The sequence below is a fragment of the Pyxicephalus adspersus genome, chromosome 6 (assembly GCF_032062135.1).
Source record: "Pyxicephalus adspersus chromosome 6, UCB_Pads_2.0, whole genome shotgun sequence".
Lineage (NCBI taxonomy): Eukaryota > Metazoa > Chordata > Amphibia > Anura > Pyxicephalidae > Pyxicephalus > Pyxicephalus adspersus.
Window position 1 is genome coordinate 38,308,068 of NC_092863.1, and position 19,394 is coordinate 38,327,461.

General features: G+C 38.5%; 1 protein-coding gene across 1 annotated transcript; it reads right to left on the reverse strand.

The window, feature by feature from the left end:
- Positions 1–361: 361 nt before the first annotated feature.
- On the reverse strand, positions 362–19,243 carry PLBD2 (phospholipase B domain containing 2). The gene is made up of 12 exons (XM_072415335.1): positions 18,998–19,243; positions 15,608–15,701; positions 13,244–13,402; positions 12,343–12,443; positions 11,356–11,570; positions 10,963–11,057; positions 9,631–9,791; positions 8,375–8,470; positions 6,473–6,544; positions 4,339–4,491; positions 3,312–3,474; positions 362–3,218 (listed from the first exon to the last, which is right to left on the reverse strand). Exons 1-12 carry the CDS (start codon positions 19,180–19,182, stop codon positions 3,051–3,053), a joined length of 1,662 nt encoding a protein of 553 aa, XP_072271436.1. The 5' UTR covers positions 19,183–19,243; the 3' UTR covers positions 362–3,050.
- Positions 19,244–19,394: the final 151 nt, after the last annotated feature.

Genomic DNA, 19,394 nt, shown 5'->3' on the forward strand with positions numbered 1-19,394 from the left:
ACATTGGATAATCTTCCCTCTCAGCCTTCCTCTTGTGACTAAATGCCTAGACTTTAGCAAACTATTTTAACAATGCCGTCACAAAATTATTTATTTACCTATTTGGCAAATGATTATTGCACCATTTTTGGATCACATCCATTCTTCTTGCATATTTGGATAATACATCACAATATTGATATACACTACAGGCTTCCATTCCTGAGTCCTAGGTGGGAATCTTTGCACAAGGGATAGGATTTATTGTACAGATTAAACTAGTTTATTGCAGATAACACTACATAAGTATTTTGGGTTTAGGGTCAGAAGAAAAATATACTTTTAGACTACACCTTGAAATGATTAACTCAGCCACGCAAAGTTGAGAGTAAAATATTCATTTTTTATTACAATTAAACATACATCACAAATTTGCTCATACAATTCTTAAACATTGACAGCATTCTTTTATACAAAGTGCAGGACTAGCCTGAAAATCAAGATAAAGACACAAAGTATTGCTCACTTTTAGCAGCTTAAAAAATCTTATTGCATAGAAATTTAGCAAGGAGGCTAAAAACAGATGATAAAAATACCTGAATGTATTTTGGTATTTTTTTTTCAACAAAACAATGTCATTCTTGACATGAGGATTTTCCATCTCTACTTAAATGTAAGATGGCCAGTTAAGAAAATGTGGATATGGCCCATGACCAGGCCAACCCACCTAAATTTACTTTACTCTACCAAATGCACCAGCCAAACAATGTACAGCTTGCCAGAATATAGGATCTTTGTGGTACAAATATGGACATATTGCCATTTTGAGCCTCTAAGTGGTTGAATAGTGCAGACAATAGATCAGTAAGAGAACTAATCTGCTATCAATTGAAACTGCAGGTCATACACCGGTAAATGTTTTTCTTTTTAGAAATGCGGTGGAACATGCGCAATATGGCCATATACACTGCAGACTTGAACTATAAAGCTTTTTTTTGATACTTCGATTCCATAAAAAATGGATTATATTTAAAATGATAAAAATACAGGTTTAGATACCACTAAGTTTAGAAGGTATATACTACCTATCAGAGGCAGAAAAAGCTAAGCTAGCCTTGGATATACTTGTAGTGGGGAGATGAGAATTTAAAGACTGACAACTGCTTTGGCATACAAATATTTGGCATAGACATCACTGGCCTACACAAGCGCTTCACCGAATGGGTTTATGTCGAAGAATAATCACAAAAACAGTAAAGCTGATTATCAATGCTAGATACCCCTTAGTTACTCTTTTAGCTTTAACAGGTACCTGTGACCTACCACTAATAATTTGCAGATAATGGGTCTTTTGTAATAGCAACTCAGCAGTTAGAAAGTCACTGGACCATAAACATGCAGTCAGTGAAGTTGAAAATTGTAGCCTGTAAACATGTTGTGGTGTCAGTGAATTCCTTGATGTTCCTAAAAATTTCTCCATGTTCCTAAAAAGTGCTGGTGACCAGTTTTAGCTAAAATGTGATGTGATGTAACAGACAGCAATCGCTTCTTAAAACTTCTAACTCATTCAACACAGTAACTTAATGGTGTCTGTTCTCCTACATACTGTCCCAGTAAGCACCAGTCACTAAAGCAGGAAGTGAGAGCAGAGTTCCCCTTTAGGCATCAAGAAGAATGGTGGCCAGAGGCAAATTTGGAGACATTGGGAATGGAGCTTTCACCTTTAAAAACAAGACAGCATTGGCAGCTCCTATATTTCTATAGCAGGTTACCTTTAAGTAATGTTGTGTGAAACTATTGATACAATTTCTGCCCCCAAATGTGGCCCTAAAGTGGCCAGCAGAAAGCAGCCATGCCGAAGATTAACATTTCATTTTGTTTTGAATATTGGTATACGGTCAGACAGAACACAAGTTAGCCAAATCTTGGCTTCTTCCAGGAAATGCCTGTGACATAATTTAATCAAAGACTAAAACAGAAAAAGAAATACATTATACTAAAGGCTACAAGAATCTTTTTTCATTAAGCAATCCTAGCAAAGTACTGTGGGTTAAAGATAACAGACAAAAGTTAACAACTACACGTTTCAATAAAACCGCACATTAACATCTAGTATGTGCCAAATTATATATATTAAAAAAAAGGAAAAAAGTACACATTAGAAACAAAAAAAAACCCAAAAAAAAACAAAAAAAAAACAACTTACTCGTAAAGGCAGTAAAACCACCACTGGAAAGGTGCACTACTCAACCCATAGCAGCCAGATTTTTATTTGGTTTGTATAACATATATATAAAATTCCCCATTTCTGGTCTGCTAGGGGACTAATGCACATTATCCACTGTTCTTTATATTATGTCCAAATAGTTTGTAATGTAAAATTGTCAATTATTCTGTAAAACAAACTCACTCATGCATTGATAGCCCTTAATGAAATAAAAACATTTGCAAGAAATGAGCATCCATTGAATAAAAATTTCCAACTTAAAAAAACAAACATACTAGTGGTTGGGAAATAACAAATAAAATTAAAATGGTAAATAAGCACAAAGTATAGTTGGAAAAGGAACTATTTAGAATGTTCTGAAAATATGTGACTAATCAAAAAAGATATATGCAAATCAAAAAGCACTCTTGTGTATGAATAATAAATTGCAGAGTACTGAGCTCAATTTAGGATTCTGTTGCTGATCACTGCTAGTGTGAAATACGATGAACAGTTAGCAAAATATTGTACCTGCGCAATTACATACACGTGCATGGTTATTACATTCTGACACGTTGCGTTTTGCGAGATGGGGGGGGGGGGGGGGGGGGGGGCATTACTTATAAGTGTTTAAAGTGCAAAATGTAACTGGTTGCTATCCTTATGGCCAAACAGTTCCCTTCATTAAATGTATAAAAATCCCTTTAAATGCAATAGGTTCTGAACTCCAGTTTCATTAAATTTAGGCATGAATGTGTGAATCTGGATAATCACAGATTGGAATGACTAAACCTTTCATGGCCTGTGAGTCAAACCTTTCGTTTGTCAATACAATGGTTGCTGGGAAAACAGATATTTTTTTGATTTAGTCCCATCTGATGAGGATGGGATCAAATTTCCAGAGGTCAGGATGACCCATATGCATGAGGTTACTGAAGGGAGAAGTGCTCCATTGGAAAGGAGGCACCTGATCCCATGTAGGACCATTAACTGCAAACATCATATGTTTCTTTGCAAAATCAAAGCTGGTAACCTGTGAATAGAGCAAAACATTTCTCAATTAAAGAATTATCACATTTATAAAGTCCTCATAACGTTACAGGCACACGTGTTGACTTTCACAAACCTTCATGTCAGTGCCTCCATGCTGTCGCTGGCGCATGGCTCCAAAAGGGTAAGTTCCATTGGCTTGATTGAGATCGGAGCGGGCAGAAATTGCATTCTCCCCATTTGGTTTTGGTATACAACTTGGGCACAGTGACAGAGGATCATTAAGGAAGTTATTGTATCTGAAAAAAAGAGAAAGCCGATCACAGGTGACTGTATTTTTACTTTGGAAATACAGGTAATCCTGTTTAAGGGACTTCCCCGTTTACCGACTACCCATACTGATGACCGACTCAAGTGTACATCTACACGGCGTCTCCTCTTCCGTCTTCTTCCTCTGTGATCCTGCACTATCCCAAGTCTTTGCTATGCTCCTCGTTAACAACCAATTCACTTATCAAGCAGGTTACAGGAACGGAACCTAGTCGTTAAGCGAGGAGCATCTGTAGAATTCGTATCGTAGAGGGTTTTGGCATATAGGGGTTCACTTTACAATTTGTGGAGATTTGATAAGAGATTGAGACTTTGTGTCCTCCATTTTTAAAAAAAATCTGATTACCATGTTTGTAAAAGGCATTAGATTTTACACGCTTGCAAGCAGTGCTTTGACCGATGTAACATATTTACACCAAAGTGCAAATCAGAATCTTCATTTACTTATACAGAATGAACGAACTCCACATTTGAAAGTTGATTATGGGGCCCATTTTTTTCACTGCACCTGCGACTGGCACAAACAAATAAAAGCTGATAAGCATTGACTACTATCTGGCGATCTGTAAAGAGGTAATTGTGCCCATAACCACTATAAAAATCATACAGTAGTGATCACTAGCCAATCAATTACTGGAGACCATTCATAAAAGTCTACGAATGGAGTGAGGTTAACAATTTAGGTATTTCTACAGGAAAAAAACAAGAACTTTGCTGGTGATTATGTTAATCGCCAGCATTACACATGGGTTCTACAGAAATGAAAACCCACAAAAAATATAAAAGGCCCGAGAGGTAAAACTTTTTTTAAACCAGGGCTGTGACTTCCTTACCTCATGAGCCTCATCATTGATGGCAGATCCTCCACAAGAGTGTGATTCCTCTTGAAAATCTGAGCCCTGGGAGTTTTGGAATAACTGAACCAGTCACCAAATTTTTTCACAAGCTCAGGCTGGCCACTTGTATTAAATATAATATCGAAGTACCTGTGGGAATGAGGACAAAAAAATCATACCAATACAGACCCCATAAGAACTTCTTCCTTTAAAACTCCACCTTTGCAGAGCAAATCTGCTTTACCCAAGTCAACAATATAGGCAAGTTATAACAGGCTACTGCATGGCTATCCACACATGCCTTCCACAAATCTCCACCTTGGCTGAGTGGTAAAAGTGGAGAGTCATGTGATTATTAGTCCCAGTGTTGAATTAAAAGACAAACTGCTGGGAAAAGCACGTCAATCACATGAGCAAGAGATTCTATTTCGGGGGTGTACATTTGAATTTCTTTTTTTGAACAGTTTAGATTTTCATAGCCACAACACACAAATATATACATATACACACACCCACACATAAATAAGTAAAAGAAAGTACACCTACTTTTTCAATTTTAAGGTTTTATGTATCAGGACTACGTACACCCCATTATTCATCAGCAGAACCCCCTTTAGCAGCATTATTTAAAGTAACTGTATTTTGTATAATTTATCAGTCTTATGGTTGTAAAGAAATATAGGCCAAAATTCCCCCACAACAATGAAGCTCTTGGTTTTTTTTGTAAATTCTCTGAGCATTACGCGGTCTGATTATGGGCCGAAATTGCTGAGATGTTCACTCCTGGGAAGATTGTCTTAAATGTTTTCCACGTTCTACTTATTTTTCTTGCTGTAGAATTATGGACTTCATATTGTTTGGAAATGGCCTTACAACCCTTCCCTTACTAATGGGCGGAAACAATTGCTTCTTAAAGAATATTTGCTTGCGGTTTATCATATATTCAATGAGTTTGATTAGCAGCACCTGGCTGCTACTTACTGCCTTAATTCCTATGGAAATGGTAGGGTGTACCTAATTTCTCACACAACTTCTGCATTTTGACCTATTCTTTGTGGAATAAATAGCTAGAAAAAAACATGCCACATGTTGTTCATTTTTAAGAAGTATAATTTTATAACCTACACCTTGGACCAGATGAAGACCTGAAATGCAAATACTTTGAAAATAATGTAGGTGTACTTTCTTATTCTTAAGACTAAAGAAATTTATAAATACACACAAACCGCTCAAAAGCGGCTTCAAAATCAGTGTTCATTCATAAAAAAACAGAACCCAAGCCTGCTGCAGGTTAAAAAGTGAAAGCGGTAACAACCTTTGTATACATACAGATCAAACACGTCACAGGAGCAGTTAAAACATGCATTGTTACACTAACAACCAAGTTGTAGTTTTCTACCCATGTTGTTTCAGCATACTTTTCCTGCTGCCCAAGTCACCCACAGCAGATAAGAAGAATGTTCTCTACGGATGACAGACGTATGTTGAATTCTCCAGGGGTCAGTGGGATGATGGGAACCCCAACGACATAACTTGCATGCACGTATGTTGACATTTCAGGCGTGTCTGACCTGCAACTAAACCCCACAACATGTGGATTGCTATAAGAAGTAGATTAATCAATGGGGCCATACAGATTGGAAGTTATAGAGAGAACAGAATGCCAAGAAGGATACGGTCCCACCCCCTGCCTGTGAAATATGAGGCACTGGGGGCCTTGTACTTCGCTTATAATCTGCCCCGGACTTTCCACAAATAATAAACCCTTCACCTATGAAGCACAAAGGACATCTTTCCTTCCTCTACCTCTGTTTCCTCAAACCTCTTACATTCTGCCTAGCAGCATCCGTCCCCCATTCCAAGGCTAAGACATGTGAGGCACCATCGATTTCACTACTATTGACCTGCTGAGGGTTCTTGGGTACCAGAGTCGGCTGCCTGCAGAGCACAGGAAATGTATTTGTATAAAGGTCACAATCCATGCTGCAATCTGAATCTAAAATCTGTTTTAAGATCACCCTGCATTTTATAATTTGATTGTAGAATTTTCTCACAGTACAAGCTGCAATCTAACTGTACAATGTACAAAAAATAGTGTACTTTTTCCTAACATACACTATAGTGTACTTACGGAACATTGTAACTGGGCCAGTATGAGGTCTGGTATAGGAGATCAGATTTATCAGCATAAGTCATTAGTCCCCTGAAAAAAAAAAAAAAAAAAAAAAATACATATATGAGAAATCTATATGTGATACAAATGAAACACGGTAGTAAAAAAACAAAAACAAACACAGAAACAAAACACATCCACCCACACAACAGGTTACCACAGACAGAACTTGAATAAGCAATGCACAGGAAAAAAATAAAGGTTTCTTCTAAATGTTTCTTCTTTTGATTACATTACAGCTTGTTGTTTAAGCAACAGCTGTTGTAAAAAACAATACAATCCATTTTCCTTGCATTCAAAGTATGCTTATTCCAAAGTGAACAAGATTGGGGATTGGTGTGTTTTCCGGTGCCATGGTGAAAGCCGGGGCGAGGGGTTGCAAGTTACGGAGGTACAGTGGTGACAAGGAGGAGGTTTGGTCCTGTGGGGGGACAGTCAGTCTTCAGGCCAGCTGTGGAGGTAAAAGGGGACCGGGGATAATGAGGTCAGATGCTTTAGTGAGGCAAGGTATATGTTAACACATTTGTAATGTGCAGTGGTGAAAATAGGAGGATGATCCAAATAAGAATAATCCAGTGTACCCAGGGCTTGGAGTATTCCTTCACTACAGCAACACTACTCCATGCTGTTACAGAACCTGTAGCTGTCTGGGTAATCATTGTGAAATAACTTAGTGTTCTGTCAAATATCCCTACCTTTATATGGCTCATTCCTAACAGGGTAGGAATAACCGATAGCTACCAAGTGCTACTGGATGTGCGGATGTGAACCAGTTCCATAATGTGAGGACACTGAGGTTTATGTGACTGGACACCTCACAACCCTCCCACTGTCACATATGCCCCTCACACATAACATAGTGAGCATGGTTCTCCTTCATTGGTAGCTCATATCTAGCACGTGTCTAGTCATCACATACAGACTGTGTCAGCCACAAGTCCTTTTCTTCTTCTGCTACACACATTCATGCCACTCTCCTGTTCCTGCACTGCAAAAACCTGTAGTTACCTCCCCATGCTACACAGTGATGAGCCAGTGATATATTATTCCTACTCTGTAGGTAGGGCGCATACATATTCCTACCCTTAGGTAGGACACTGCTATGGATAGAAAGAATTGCGTTACTACACACAATAGGAACTGTGGGCTAACGCAAAATGGCACGTGCATGTGAATTACAGTAAATGTAAAATGTGAATTACAGAAATGTATTCTTTTTCAAAGGCAGCATTGCCATAAACTTGTGAGCACAAGTTCCCCACAACCTTTTTTTTTTTTTTATTTTTAACACGTTGGCTGTTATTCTTGGAAAGGGAAACTCCCAAACAAACAATATTTTAAAACAGGAAATGAATATCACCAACAGTTCCTAACTGTGCTAAATGGAACAAAATCTGGTGGTCTGTAATAAAGGCAAGACAGGATAAGGTTCCACACCAATTACAGACTCCTGTGCACACAGGATAGTCACACAAAAGTGAGAAAGGATTGTTTATGGGCTTCCTTTGTTTAAAAAGCTTGTGTTACCATATGTAACACACCACTATGTTACGTACGCTATGCATAATCAAAGAGTTACTTGTATTTACTTAAGAGTGCCAACATTACGCAGAGCTTTTTCATAGTCATGTCACTAACTGTTTCTCAAAGGGGCAGTGTCCAATGTCCCTACTATAATTATATTTAATTACACTGGGGCAAGGCAACTGATCTTTCTATATATATATATATATATATATATATATATATATATATATATATATATAAAAATATAAATATATAGATATGCATCACAATTAAGTTGAAGCAAGGATGGAAGCCAAAAATGGGAAACAATAGAATTTCAACACAAAAACTTACGGGAGTTGCTCTAGAATAGTTAGAAGTCCAGTAGGCACCTCTGTTTCACCTGGTCTGAACTTTTTGTAGTCAACCACCATCCACTGGTTGTTGTACCTAAGTGGAATATCATATAGGAAAGAGACCAAGATTTTATTTTAAGTTTTTATTATTATAAAGTTGATGGTCAAGTATTGCAAAACCTGCTTGCAGTTAAGATTCTAAGATCACCACCACCCCCCCGTAAATTATTTAAACCCCAGGATTTTAGCTTTGGTTAGCACCCCTGCCAGGTTTACCTTGCAGTCTGTTTCTCCACTAAGTGGATTTTTCTAATATACGATAGGTCCTGGTAACCACTGTCTCTAATACAAAAAAGTATTAAAAATCTAAAAACTTTGGGCCAGAATAAGTAAAGCCCTCCAAGGCTGGAGAAGATACACCTTCATCAGTGAAGCTGGGTGATCCAGCAAACCTGGGATATGTTTGGTCCAGGATTCAAAACATTTGCTGGCAAATAGCAAATTATTTTATGAAATCCATTCCAGGTTTGCTGGATCACCCAGCTTCACTGATGAAAGTGTATCCTCTCCAAGGCCCTTGGAGTCATTACAAAAACAAAAAATGAAGACATAGGCAAGGACCTTAGAGAAGCAATTGTTGTTTGCCCATAACTCTGGGAAGGGTAATATGCCCCTTTTAAGGCTGGAGAGGATACACTTTCATCAATGAAGCTGGGTAATCCAGCAAACCTGTGGAATCTGTTCTATGCTTTACATGTGAGGTTAGGTTTAAATAATTCTGCAGTTATGTCCCGATACATAAAACTTAACACTTAACACTTAAAATACTTAAAAATGAAAGGGGGTGTACTCTTTTTCCCATGACTGTATTGTATATATGCTACTGTTTTCTTGGATAACCCTCAACTGCAATTTTAATGTCTTAAAACTGAGCTGAGTTTTAAATGACCTCGCTCAGAAATTAGTCTAACTTTGACCGCTTATCCTGTTATTTACTCAGCACTCCTGACACAAAAACCACAGAACACTCCCAACTCAAAAATCTGTTGGCTTGCAGCTTTTATAAATAGCTAATCTGTTTACCCTGAAAATCATTATCTAAAAAAATGTGCTAAATATAACTACAGAAAAGACTATAGGGAGAAGAAGCAAAAAAAAAAAAAATAGACGTTATAGTTAGTTTATAATTTTCATTATGCCAATAGCATAGAAAATTGTGGTAGCATGTTCTTTTTAATGTACTTTTATACTTACGTTCCACTATTAAACTTGCCAAAAATATCAGCCCACTCCTGGCCTACTGTTGACAGCCTGTTTGCTACAATATTTCGCAGCCACTCCAGAACAGAATTTTTAGGCGTGATATACTTCCACAAATCTGGATTACTATTCCCAATGGTGGTTTCCAGGCTAACCTGTGAAAAAGAAGAATGCAACTTAAAACAATTGTACAAAAATAACACACCATGGCTGCTTCACTTCCAGCACGTTAGAAAAGAAATAAGTTCCAATTAGCAACATATGATGTGGTTTTTCTCTCTAACACCAATGCGTCAACATGTTAACCAATTAACTTTTTCTACATTTTGGTAATAAATTTGTTGTTCATAATGACATGTTTTTCTTCTGTAAAATGATTAATTTGCACAAAGTAAAAAAAAAAAAGCAGCAAACTCTTTAATGGCTTGTTGTGAATAGTTACATATTGCATATATAAAGATGACATTTCTTTATTCTCCAAGCCGAGCAAATGAATAACCATATAATGTTTACATCATATACATTTACAATGCAAGTTATTGATTGGGATTTTTAGGGATAACATAATTTGAGCATCTTTTCCTCCTGTAAATTTCTGTGATACTATATAAAAAACTTTATTAAATGACATAAGTAGCTAAGTATCTAATCTGAGGTTAAAAAAATTCTTAATTGCCCACAGATATAATGTAATAATCTTGTAAAACATAAAAGTAACATGTGCCAAGAGAAATAAAAAAGTCTGCCATTTCTGACATGCTCATAGATATGTCTTTGGCTTTAAAGTGGAACAGAGTTCAACAGAGTGGAACAGAGCTCAAAATGTTGGATTAGACGGCATTACTGCAGATAGAGCCAGGCCATGACCCTTCTACAATAATCCCTTGATTGTTTCATTGATATGTTAAAAGCACTAAGATGCACATGCGCAGCTTAACATTGGTTGCCAGGATAGTGGAAATTCCCAGCTGAAATTGGCCTTTTATAGAGTATTAATTTATTGCTGCTAAAGCAAGCATCTTCAAAATCCTCAGCCTTTATCAGCCAATCCATTATGGCCCACAATTATAATGGCAAGAGGATGTTTCCCAACTAACAAATAGGCATATACTAAAGAATGAAAGGAGAACAACTATCATTTGGTGCAGTAGGACATACTTTTTCCCTTAAATACAGTGATCACATCACAAGCCAAAGAATGAATATGATAATATGAAATCAGTTACAGAAGTCTGTGGACTAATATTAGATACATTATTTATTGAAACTTGCATACACAATGTCCTTACTTTAACATTAGCATACATCTAGGCCATTAATACTCACTAGACCACTGCTCAGAATGTAGAAATCATCACCGGAGAAGATTGCGCCTGGGTAGGATGAGAATGTCTGCACAGATCCTGGTATCACAGGACCCCCTAAAGTTCACAAAATAAATGACTTTACAACATTCTTTTGACAATGAATAAGGTCATTTTAAACATTTCATATAGATAGCTCATTGCATTCTTCCCTTTTTAAGTCTATACAGAATGAAAGAAATGGCACAGCAGCAGAGATGTACATCATAGTAGGTATGACGAATGATCACAAATGACAGCAAGGGAAAAGATAAAGCCACACAGGCATTAAGAACCTTTCCTATCACAGGGTAAATTACTAACGGTCACAAGTTTCTACCACATTTTAACCAAAATGCAAACAATAAGCCCTCACCATTGGGGTTCCTACGAAAAGGAAATGTATATTTCTTGATTATCCGCAACATGGACTGGTAAGTATTCCAGGTAACATGGGACACCAGGAGCTCCTTATTGCCAGGCAGAAGTTTGATAAGCGCTGAGCAAGACCCCGAGCCCAACTTTCTCTTAGTATCAGACTTATTCATAGCAGCTTCAAGATCTTCTAGGTCTCCACCAAGCTGGAAAAGCCTGTCCATTTGAGAGGAAAAAATATTAAAGCCTGTCAAATATTAACCCCCTCACCCCAAGCTGCTTTTTTCTTTTAACTTACATGGTGAAGATATACTCTATATATACCTAAACCTGCCATCCAGCTACCTTGCTATCTCACTTTGAGGAGATTGCTAATCCAGCTCTACCCATTCCATTCAGTTCCGTCTGTTTCTATATGATGTGGACACTAGAGATGTTTAGTGAGTGAAATCAGATGCAAATTACACTGACTTGAAAGTGATTCACTCAAACTGCATAAAAGTAGAATTTTGTGCATTTCAGTATCTGTTGTAAACCTACACAGAAGTAAAAATACAGTACAGAAGGTTCAGGGCTAAACCATCACATGACCATGACAGGTTTTACTGCTATGAGAATTAGTTGGAAAAACAAAAAAAAAAAAATACAAGGAAGTTCTAGATCTTCTAGGTCTCCACCAAGCTGGAAAAGCCTGTCCATTTGAGTGGAACTAAAAACTAAAGCCTGACAAATTTTAACCCCCCTAATGCTGACACAGGACTTAATATTAACCACTGTCACCAGAAAACAAAGAGGGGAAATCTTTCTAATAAAGCAGAGGGTAGCAGATAAATCCTTCCTCATACTAAACATGTGAATGTGATTTCACTTCTGATTGAAAAAAGGCTGGTTATGATCTAATGGATAACTTGGCAAATCTGGCTCACTTCCTGACTGGGGAAATTTTTTTTTACAGGCACAGAAAGTTTTGTTTTTAATAAAAACTTACAAAAACCCAAAGGGATTCAGTTTAAATGTTTTCTCAGGAAAGGAAATTACTTCATTGTAGCTGTCTTCTAGTCCTTTCAGCTGAAGCAATGCAAGTCGAACCTGTAAATGTGCAAAAAAATAAAAGCCTCACTACTATTTAATCCAACTGTAAAAGGGACTTTACAATTTTCACAAGTTAGCAGGAAAAGACAAAACACAGAAGTCAAGTCAATACCATGGATCAAGCAATTACTGCTTTAAGATGTCTCTCTCACTCAGGTATTTTGTTTTTACAGTATTTTCATTAAAACCCGTGGATTTAAATCACAAATAAAAGCATGGAGAATGCAGAGATGTCACCTGCATAACCACACAACCGGCTACAAGTACATCAGATATTTCAAATTATATAAAAATTGTTTAGCATGTATTTATTTTGTACTGTCATAAAAAGACCGTCTTTTGTTGAAGCGTATGTGTGAGACATGTTGACTTGGACTTGGTTCATGAGCATGACAACCACAAGATAGTGCTGTATGGTATTTTTATAATTTTGTAACCAAATAAAAAGTAAATGAAAAATGAAGGAATATTCTAGCAAATTTTGGCTCCCTATATGTGCATTCCAGCACTGTGTGAGCTGCATTTCAACAGAAGCAGGAGCTTTGCTGCCAGTCAATACATCAAGGTTGCATCTATTATCTGGAACACAATTCAAATTGACCATGCTAGTCATGCTTCTACGACTGCCAGGTATTTGAATAGAAAACAGCCAATTAACACTCTTAAGGCGAGTTTTCTCTATCACAATGTACACAAAAATACTTTTCAGTGAAATAAAAATACTTACCTTATAAATAAAAAAAATAAAAGTGACCTGATAATAATGCAAAGATAATTAATTGGGGTACTTTACTTACATGATACCAGTATTCCTGGTCTTGATTCAATTCAATTTGCTCCTGCATCCAAGCTAAGTTGGCCACGAGATAACTCCTCAGACGTTCACAGTACGGTGTTTGGTATTTATAAGGACCACAGTAACCAAACATTGTATTCATCCAGTGCATGTAGATAAGCTGTAGAGGTATCAAAAAAGTCATACAAGAGTTCTGCTTCTGTTACTACATTGTATTGTTTTGTATACTGACTATTATGCAAGTTGAAGGGTTAAAAAAGGCCTATTATCCCCTAGATCAAATATTAAAATAAAAATTAGTTAAACCTTGGGCTCTATTTAACACTGACCTTATCTCAAACATCCCCTGGTAGGAATCAATTACTCCCATTGAAAATTGAAAAATTCCCATGAGGGAATATCTGATTCCCTGTTGTATAGAGTCCCTAGACCTGTCTTAGATTAAAGTTACTTCCTGGACTTACCATCTCAATGTAGGAGAGATTTAGATATCAGCATCTGCTGTCAACTTCAGCGCAGATGTGTTATCAGCCGTTTGTATGCAGTAGCAACCTTGGTGTAATGCTGAAAATATTTATAAATCTGGCACAAATCATCTCTGCATACACAATAGTAGTTTTTGTAAGGTGCAGGATGTTGATCTAGTCACTCCTGCACCATATTTACATCAAAATGGCTGTGAGATACCAGCCATACAAGGTAGCAATAGCGGTTTCAGATCAGTACTGCAGTGGTTCTACTTGTCATATATTGAGAACAATATTGTTGGGAAGCTCATATGTCAGGCTGTGCTTGTCAGTATGACTACATGGAGAAATGATTATTGAGAATTTAAAAAAATGTCAACCAACCAGGCTTACTACAGCGCATGCGTGGCCTATTTGGCAGCTGATAATGCACATGTGTGGAGAGAAGCTGAGGGGAGATGTAAATCACATTAAAACGCCTGCTACAGGGATGAAAATTCCAGGCAGTAACAATCTTTATACGTTTATTAATTTAATTGCCATATCTATGAACATAGGTCATAAATATAATTTTTAGATCCTGTTATCATAAGCTCCCATCTGATCCTCATTCTTGATCCTCTTTCAGACTCTTCTAAGGCGAAATCCCCTCTGCCTTTGTAGCGTAGAAAGGTTCTCCATAACGGTCAGCTTCTAGATGCTTAGAGACTATTTTTCCCCCAATGCACAAGAGTTACTCTAGACTACTTGCAAATTTCACATAATCTCCCATTCCATTGTTGCTTCCACTTCCATAGATTTCATAACACTGTCTTGCCATGTTAGTGTTCATCTTTCTCTTAACCTTACCCCTTACATCAATAAACCCTATACCTGGAAGGTTGAAGGATTCCTTGCTGAATACCCCTCCTATGTGCAGATTACCCAGACCATAAATCATGTTTCCCCACTAACATTTATGAAAAAAGTATCCCAAAGGTGTGGGAAGCCCATCAGTGTTCCATCAGAGGGACTTTGATTGAGATGGGGACAAGGCTTCTTACTGCATCCCATTAACACTGCCAGGAGGGTAATAACCCACATTTTGGAAGCAACCACCAACACCCACAAGGCTCAATTGGCCTTGGCAAAAAAAAAAAAGTTAATTGTTTTTGTGATATAGAAGATTTCACCCTACCCTCTATGAATCAGTGGGATAGATTTATCAACAACATGTCTCCATGGCTTTCATTTCGTTATATTGCAAGATGCCAAACTTTATTGGCCCAATCTTAGGTGTTCCCTAGTTTTCTTTCCCCTGTTATGGACCTTTCGTACAGGTCTTGCAACATAGTTGTGGGTTTCCCCTGTTTTTTTCCAGCTTATTCTTTCCTTTACCAGTCCCCTTCCTCCTCCTCCTTTCCCTCCAGACAGTCTGTTTTACCTTAAGCCTGTTGAAACATCCAGTGTTTAGAACCGAGTTTCTAGCTCCACTCTTTTGTCCTGTAAGGGGCTACCTTTTGTTCTAGTTAACTGCAAAGGTTTTTTTTTTTTATATGATACTGCTTTTATAGCAAATGTTACGTTACTTCTGTATTTTTCACTGTACCTTCCTTTAATTGGTTTACTTTGCCCCTGTATTATGCAGAAAACATAACAGATAAAAAAAGGGACCAAAATCCAAATGTTTTTAAAGTAACATACCCCAGTAACACCAGATGCCTGACTAACCTAAATAAATAAAGCTTGAATTTTTGAATAGCTGTAGAGCAAAGCTTTGCTTATCAATACTTTAACAGTCCCAGGGTTACCTTATTATTAATTGACAACAATCTGAATATGATTCCATCAAAATTTGTAACTGATAAAAGCCTAGTTATGGTAAGCCTAACACTGGTAGTATCTGCACACATACTTACTCGCTGAGAAACCGCAGCCTCCGCCACCCCCGCGGCATATGCCTGCATGCTGTCATTATATTTAGCATTGCTCTGTACCTCTAGAATGGCCCACCTGAAAAATACAATACATAAATATCAGCAAACAGAGCAAGTGAGAAGTATACTTTATTTCATTCTACACAAATTGGAGAACAAAACACGCTGCCATCATATTACTTCCTGAAAATCATTACATGTAAAAGAACATCAAATACTTTTCTTTGTATTCTACAACAAAAAATAAAGACTTCCTTTTATACACCATTAGATGTTATACAAATGTATAGTTCCCCTACAAAATAACCACATAATTGGTAGAATCATTATACTATAGTTGTCAGCATTTGGAATACCTTCACGGCTTGCTGCAGCAGTGCATACATAGTGAAGGCTGCTGTTACCTGTCCATTCTCCATCTCATAGGTGGTTACTGAGATTATCTATTGCTTCTTATGATTACAACGTATGTACAAGTTAATATCAAAATGTATTTGTAAGTGTTTAGGTCATTATACAAACTCCCCCTATGCATTAGAGCCCCTTAGCTAATAAATGGTGTGTTATGGATAGTTACACATCTAGCCATTTCCATTTTACATTGCTGGTGAAGGAAAGAATGAACAGTGGTGTGCAATTCGGAATAAAATAACATCCGGCTATATCTATGCTATACACCACTGCCCAGATATACACCAATAAACTGCATGGCTCCACACAATTTCCTAAAATGAGGAATTAAACCTAGTGAAGGAAGTGATGACAAACAAGCAACTTCTTTTTTTCGTATAAGTGCTGTAGTAACCAAATCCATTTGTAAATAATTGCATTAGAAGTTATTCACCTACTTAGCAATATATTTAATCCTAAACATAATAGTCTAAGAACAGAAAGAAAAAATAAAATTTTAATGAAAGTGGATTTTTAAAACCAGGAACAAAAATGTCATGTGGACACTGAGGTCAGAAATCCTGGAATCATCTTAACAATAAGATTCCCGTTACGTTAGCAATAATATCCCAATCCCTGCGTACCATCACCTTACCTATGGGAGCGCTATGTTCTCTTCCCAACACCTTAGCCCTAAAACCCTATCATCTTCTGGCAATACTTTATCTAAGAGACTTGGCTATGGGTGCTCCATCTTCTCCTCTATAGCTGTGATATCCCCTCTCTATGCCAGCACATTTGCGATGAGACTCCCATGTTCTCTTGGTATCACTTTAGCTAGGAGAATTTCTTCTTTGAATACCTTAGTTATGAGATTCCATCATCTTTGCTTTAAGAGCTCAATCACCTCCTGCCATCACTTTACCTATGAGAGGTCATGGAATCAGAAAGGCTTCATCTTCTTTTGTCAACACCTTAGCTACAAAACATCTTCTACTTCCACCATCACCACAGCTATGAGGGCTCCATCTTCTCCCAATATCACCATCTCTCTACTGCCACCTATAGGAGTTCCATGTTCTTTTCTCAACAGTTAGGCTCTAATCTCCTAATCCATGAGACTCAATTTTTCTTTGTTTGGCATCACCTTTAGCTATAAGACCTTATCTTCTCCTGGTATTACCCTAGCTATAAGACCTAGTCGCCTGCTGCCATCACCTTAGCTGTGAGAGCCATTTTCGTAGCTTTAGGAATGTTTCCTATTAGAGCTCTATCACTTCCTGCCATCACCATACATATAGGAGATCCATTTCCTCTTGGTACAACCTATTAGACCATATCTTCTACCAGTTTAAGCTCAACTATGAAGGCTTCATCTCCTCCTACCACTAATTTAGCTAAAAGATCCCATCCCCTCCTGACATCAGCTTCACCACAAGAGCTTAGATCATCTTTTGGTATCAGCTTCACCATGAGAGCTAACTTCTATGTTCAATACCTTATGTCCGCCCAAGGAGCAGCTCTTGCACCTTCCACTATTATCTTAGCTATGACAGCTCCGTCACCTTTGCTAAGGGAGCTTCATCTCCACCTGCCATCACCTTAGATAGGATAGCTCCTGTCATCACTTTAGATTAAGAGCTCATCATCTTCTGACATTAGCTAGCAGACCCCATCTCCTCCTTCTATCACCTTGGATTTGGGAGCTCCTCCTCCTTCCATCATCTTAGCCCCTGCATCTCATCCTTGACATTTCAAGGATGTCCAACCCCTGGAGCCGCGGGTTGCCAGCCAAGTCTGCCAGGGGGCATTAGGAACTACCCGAGCCGGAGCTCCAGTGCCACTTCCTTGCTGTGGCAATGCATACGGAGGAGAGGGATTTCACTTCAGGGGGCGTTCCCCGGTGGGGGGCAGAACCATTAGGGCAGAACTCAGAGTCCGGCCCAGTGTGCTCCCGCCCACCCCTGAAATAGCCTAGTGGCCATAATAATTTGCCGACCCCTGCCTTAGGGCCTGCCAAGGGGCAGCTCTTGCTTCTCCTGCTATCACCTTAGCTATTGGAGCTTCATCTCCATCTGCCATCAACCTAATATGAAAGCTCCTATCTCATGTCATAACCTAGACATGAGCTCATCTCCTGCTACTACTATAGCTACCAGACTCCATCTCCTCCTTCTATCATCTTGGATTGGAGTAATCCTCCTCATGACCTTAGGCTGCGTACACACGTGCAATAATTATCGTTGGAAAGGAAAGATTAACGGCCGATCAAGGATTATGCATGATTATTTTGAACGATCGTATTGTGCACAATTCTGTACATGCTGTATTGATACGATCGTTCAAATATAATCCAATAATGTACACACTCTAGATACGATCGTTTGAACGATGCAGGAAGTGACATGTAAAGGGGAAAACGTACTGCAGAAACATCCACAATCACTGAACGCCTGTACACATGAGAGATAGAGAATGATCGTCAGCCAGATTCGCCAGGACGGTTGTTCATTTCTAGAAACATTCCTCATTCATCAGCGTGGTTGGCCACTTTTTTTGTTAACAATTATCGAACAATCGGTTGTTAATCATTCGTTTCAGATGACTATTATTGCATTGTGTACATAGCCTTAGCTATCAGACAATCTCCTATGAGGGCTCTATCACCTTCTGTCATCACCATAGATCCTGGCATGATCATAGCTATACCATATGGCACTGCTATCACTATGGCAGCTCGGTCCTCCTGGCATCATTCTGTGCCCAGCTCCTCCATGGATGACTCGGAGCTCCATCTCCCTGGGTATTAATGCTCCAATCTCCTGCCATAGCTTTATCTTCTCCCAGCTATGAGAGCTGCCCCTCCTCGGTTATGCCCCCAATCTCCTGCCATGGCTTTATCTTCTCCCGGCTATGCCCCTAATCTCCCCTGGCATCACTCTATATAGGAGCTCGGTGTCTTCCCGGCACAATATTCCTCACCCGTTGTTCTGGATGGTGTCATTCAGTACAGCCCAGGCCACGGCGTCTTCCCTTCTCCCGGGTACGGTGCTGAGGTTCCCCGTGTTCGGGTTCAGGATGACCGACACCTCCGAGGTCTCCCCTCTGACGGCCGAGGGCACCGAGACGAGAAGCAATAACAACCATGCCGCCATCTTCCTGGTCATGTGATAGCAGGTGACGATCACGTGCAGCCGTCAGTCAGCTGATACCTGTGAGGTGGAGCTTTGTAAGCTCTCAGCTCAATGTTATCTGTGGATAATCACCGTCAGGTTACTGTTAGGGACAATATACACAGAAATACACTCAAAATAAAAACCATAGTAAATCTTTCGTCTTTTACACATAAAACCATCACCACCGCCCTTATTTATCCCGC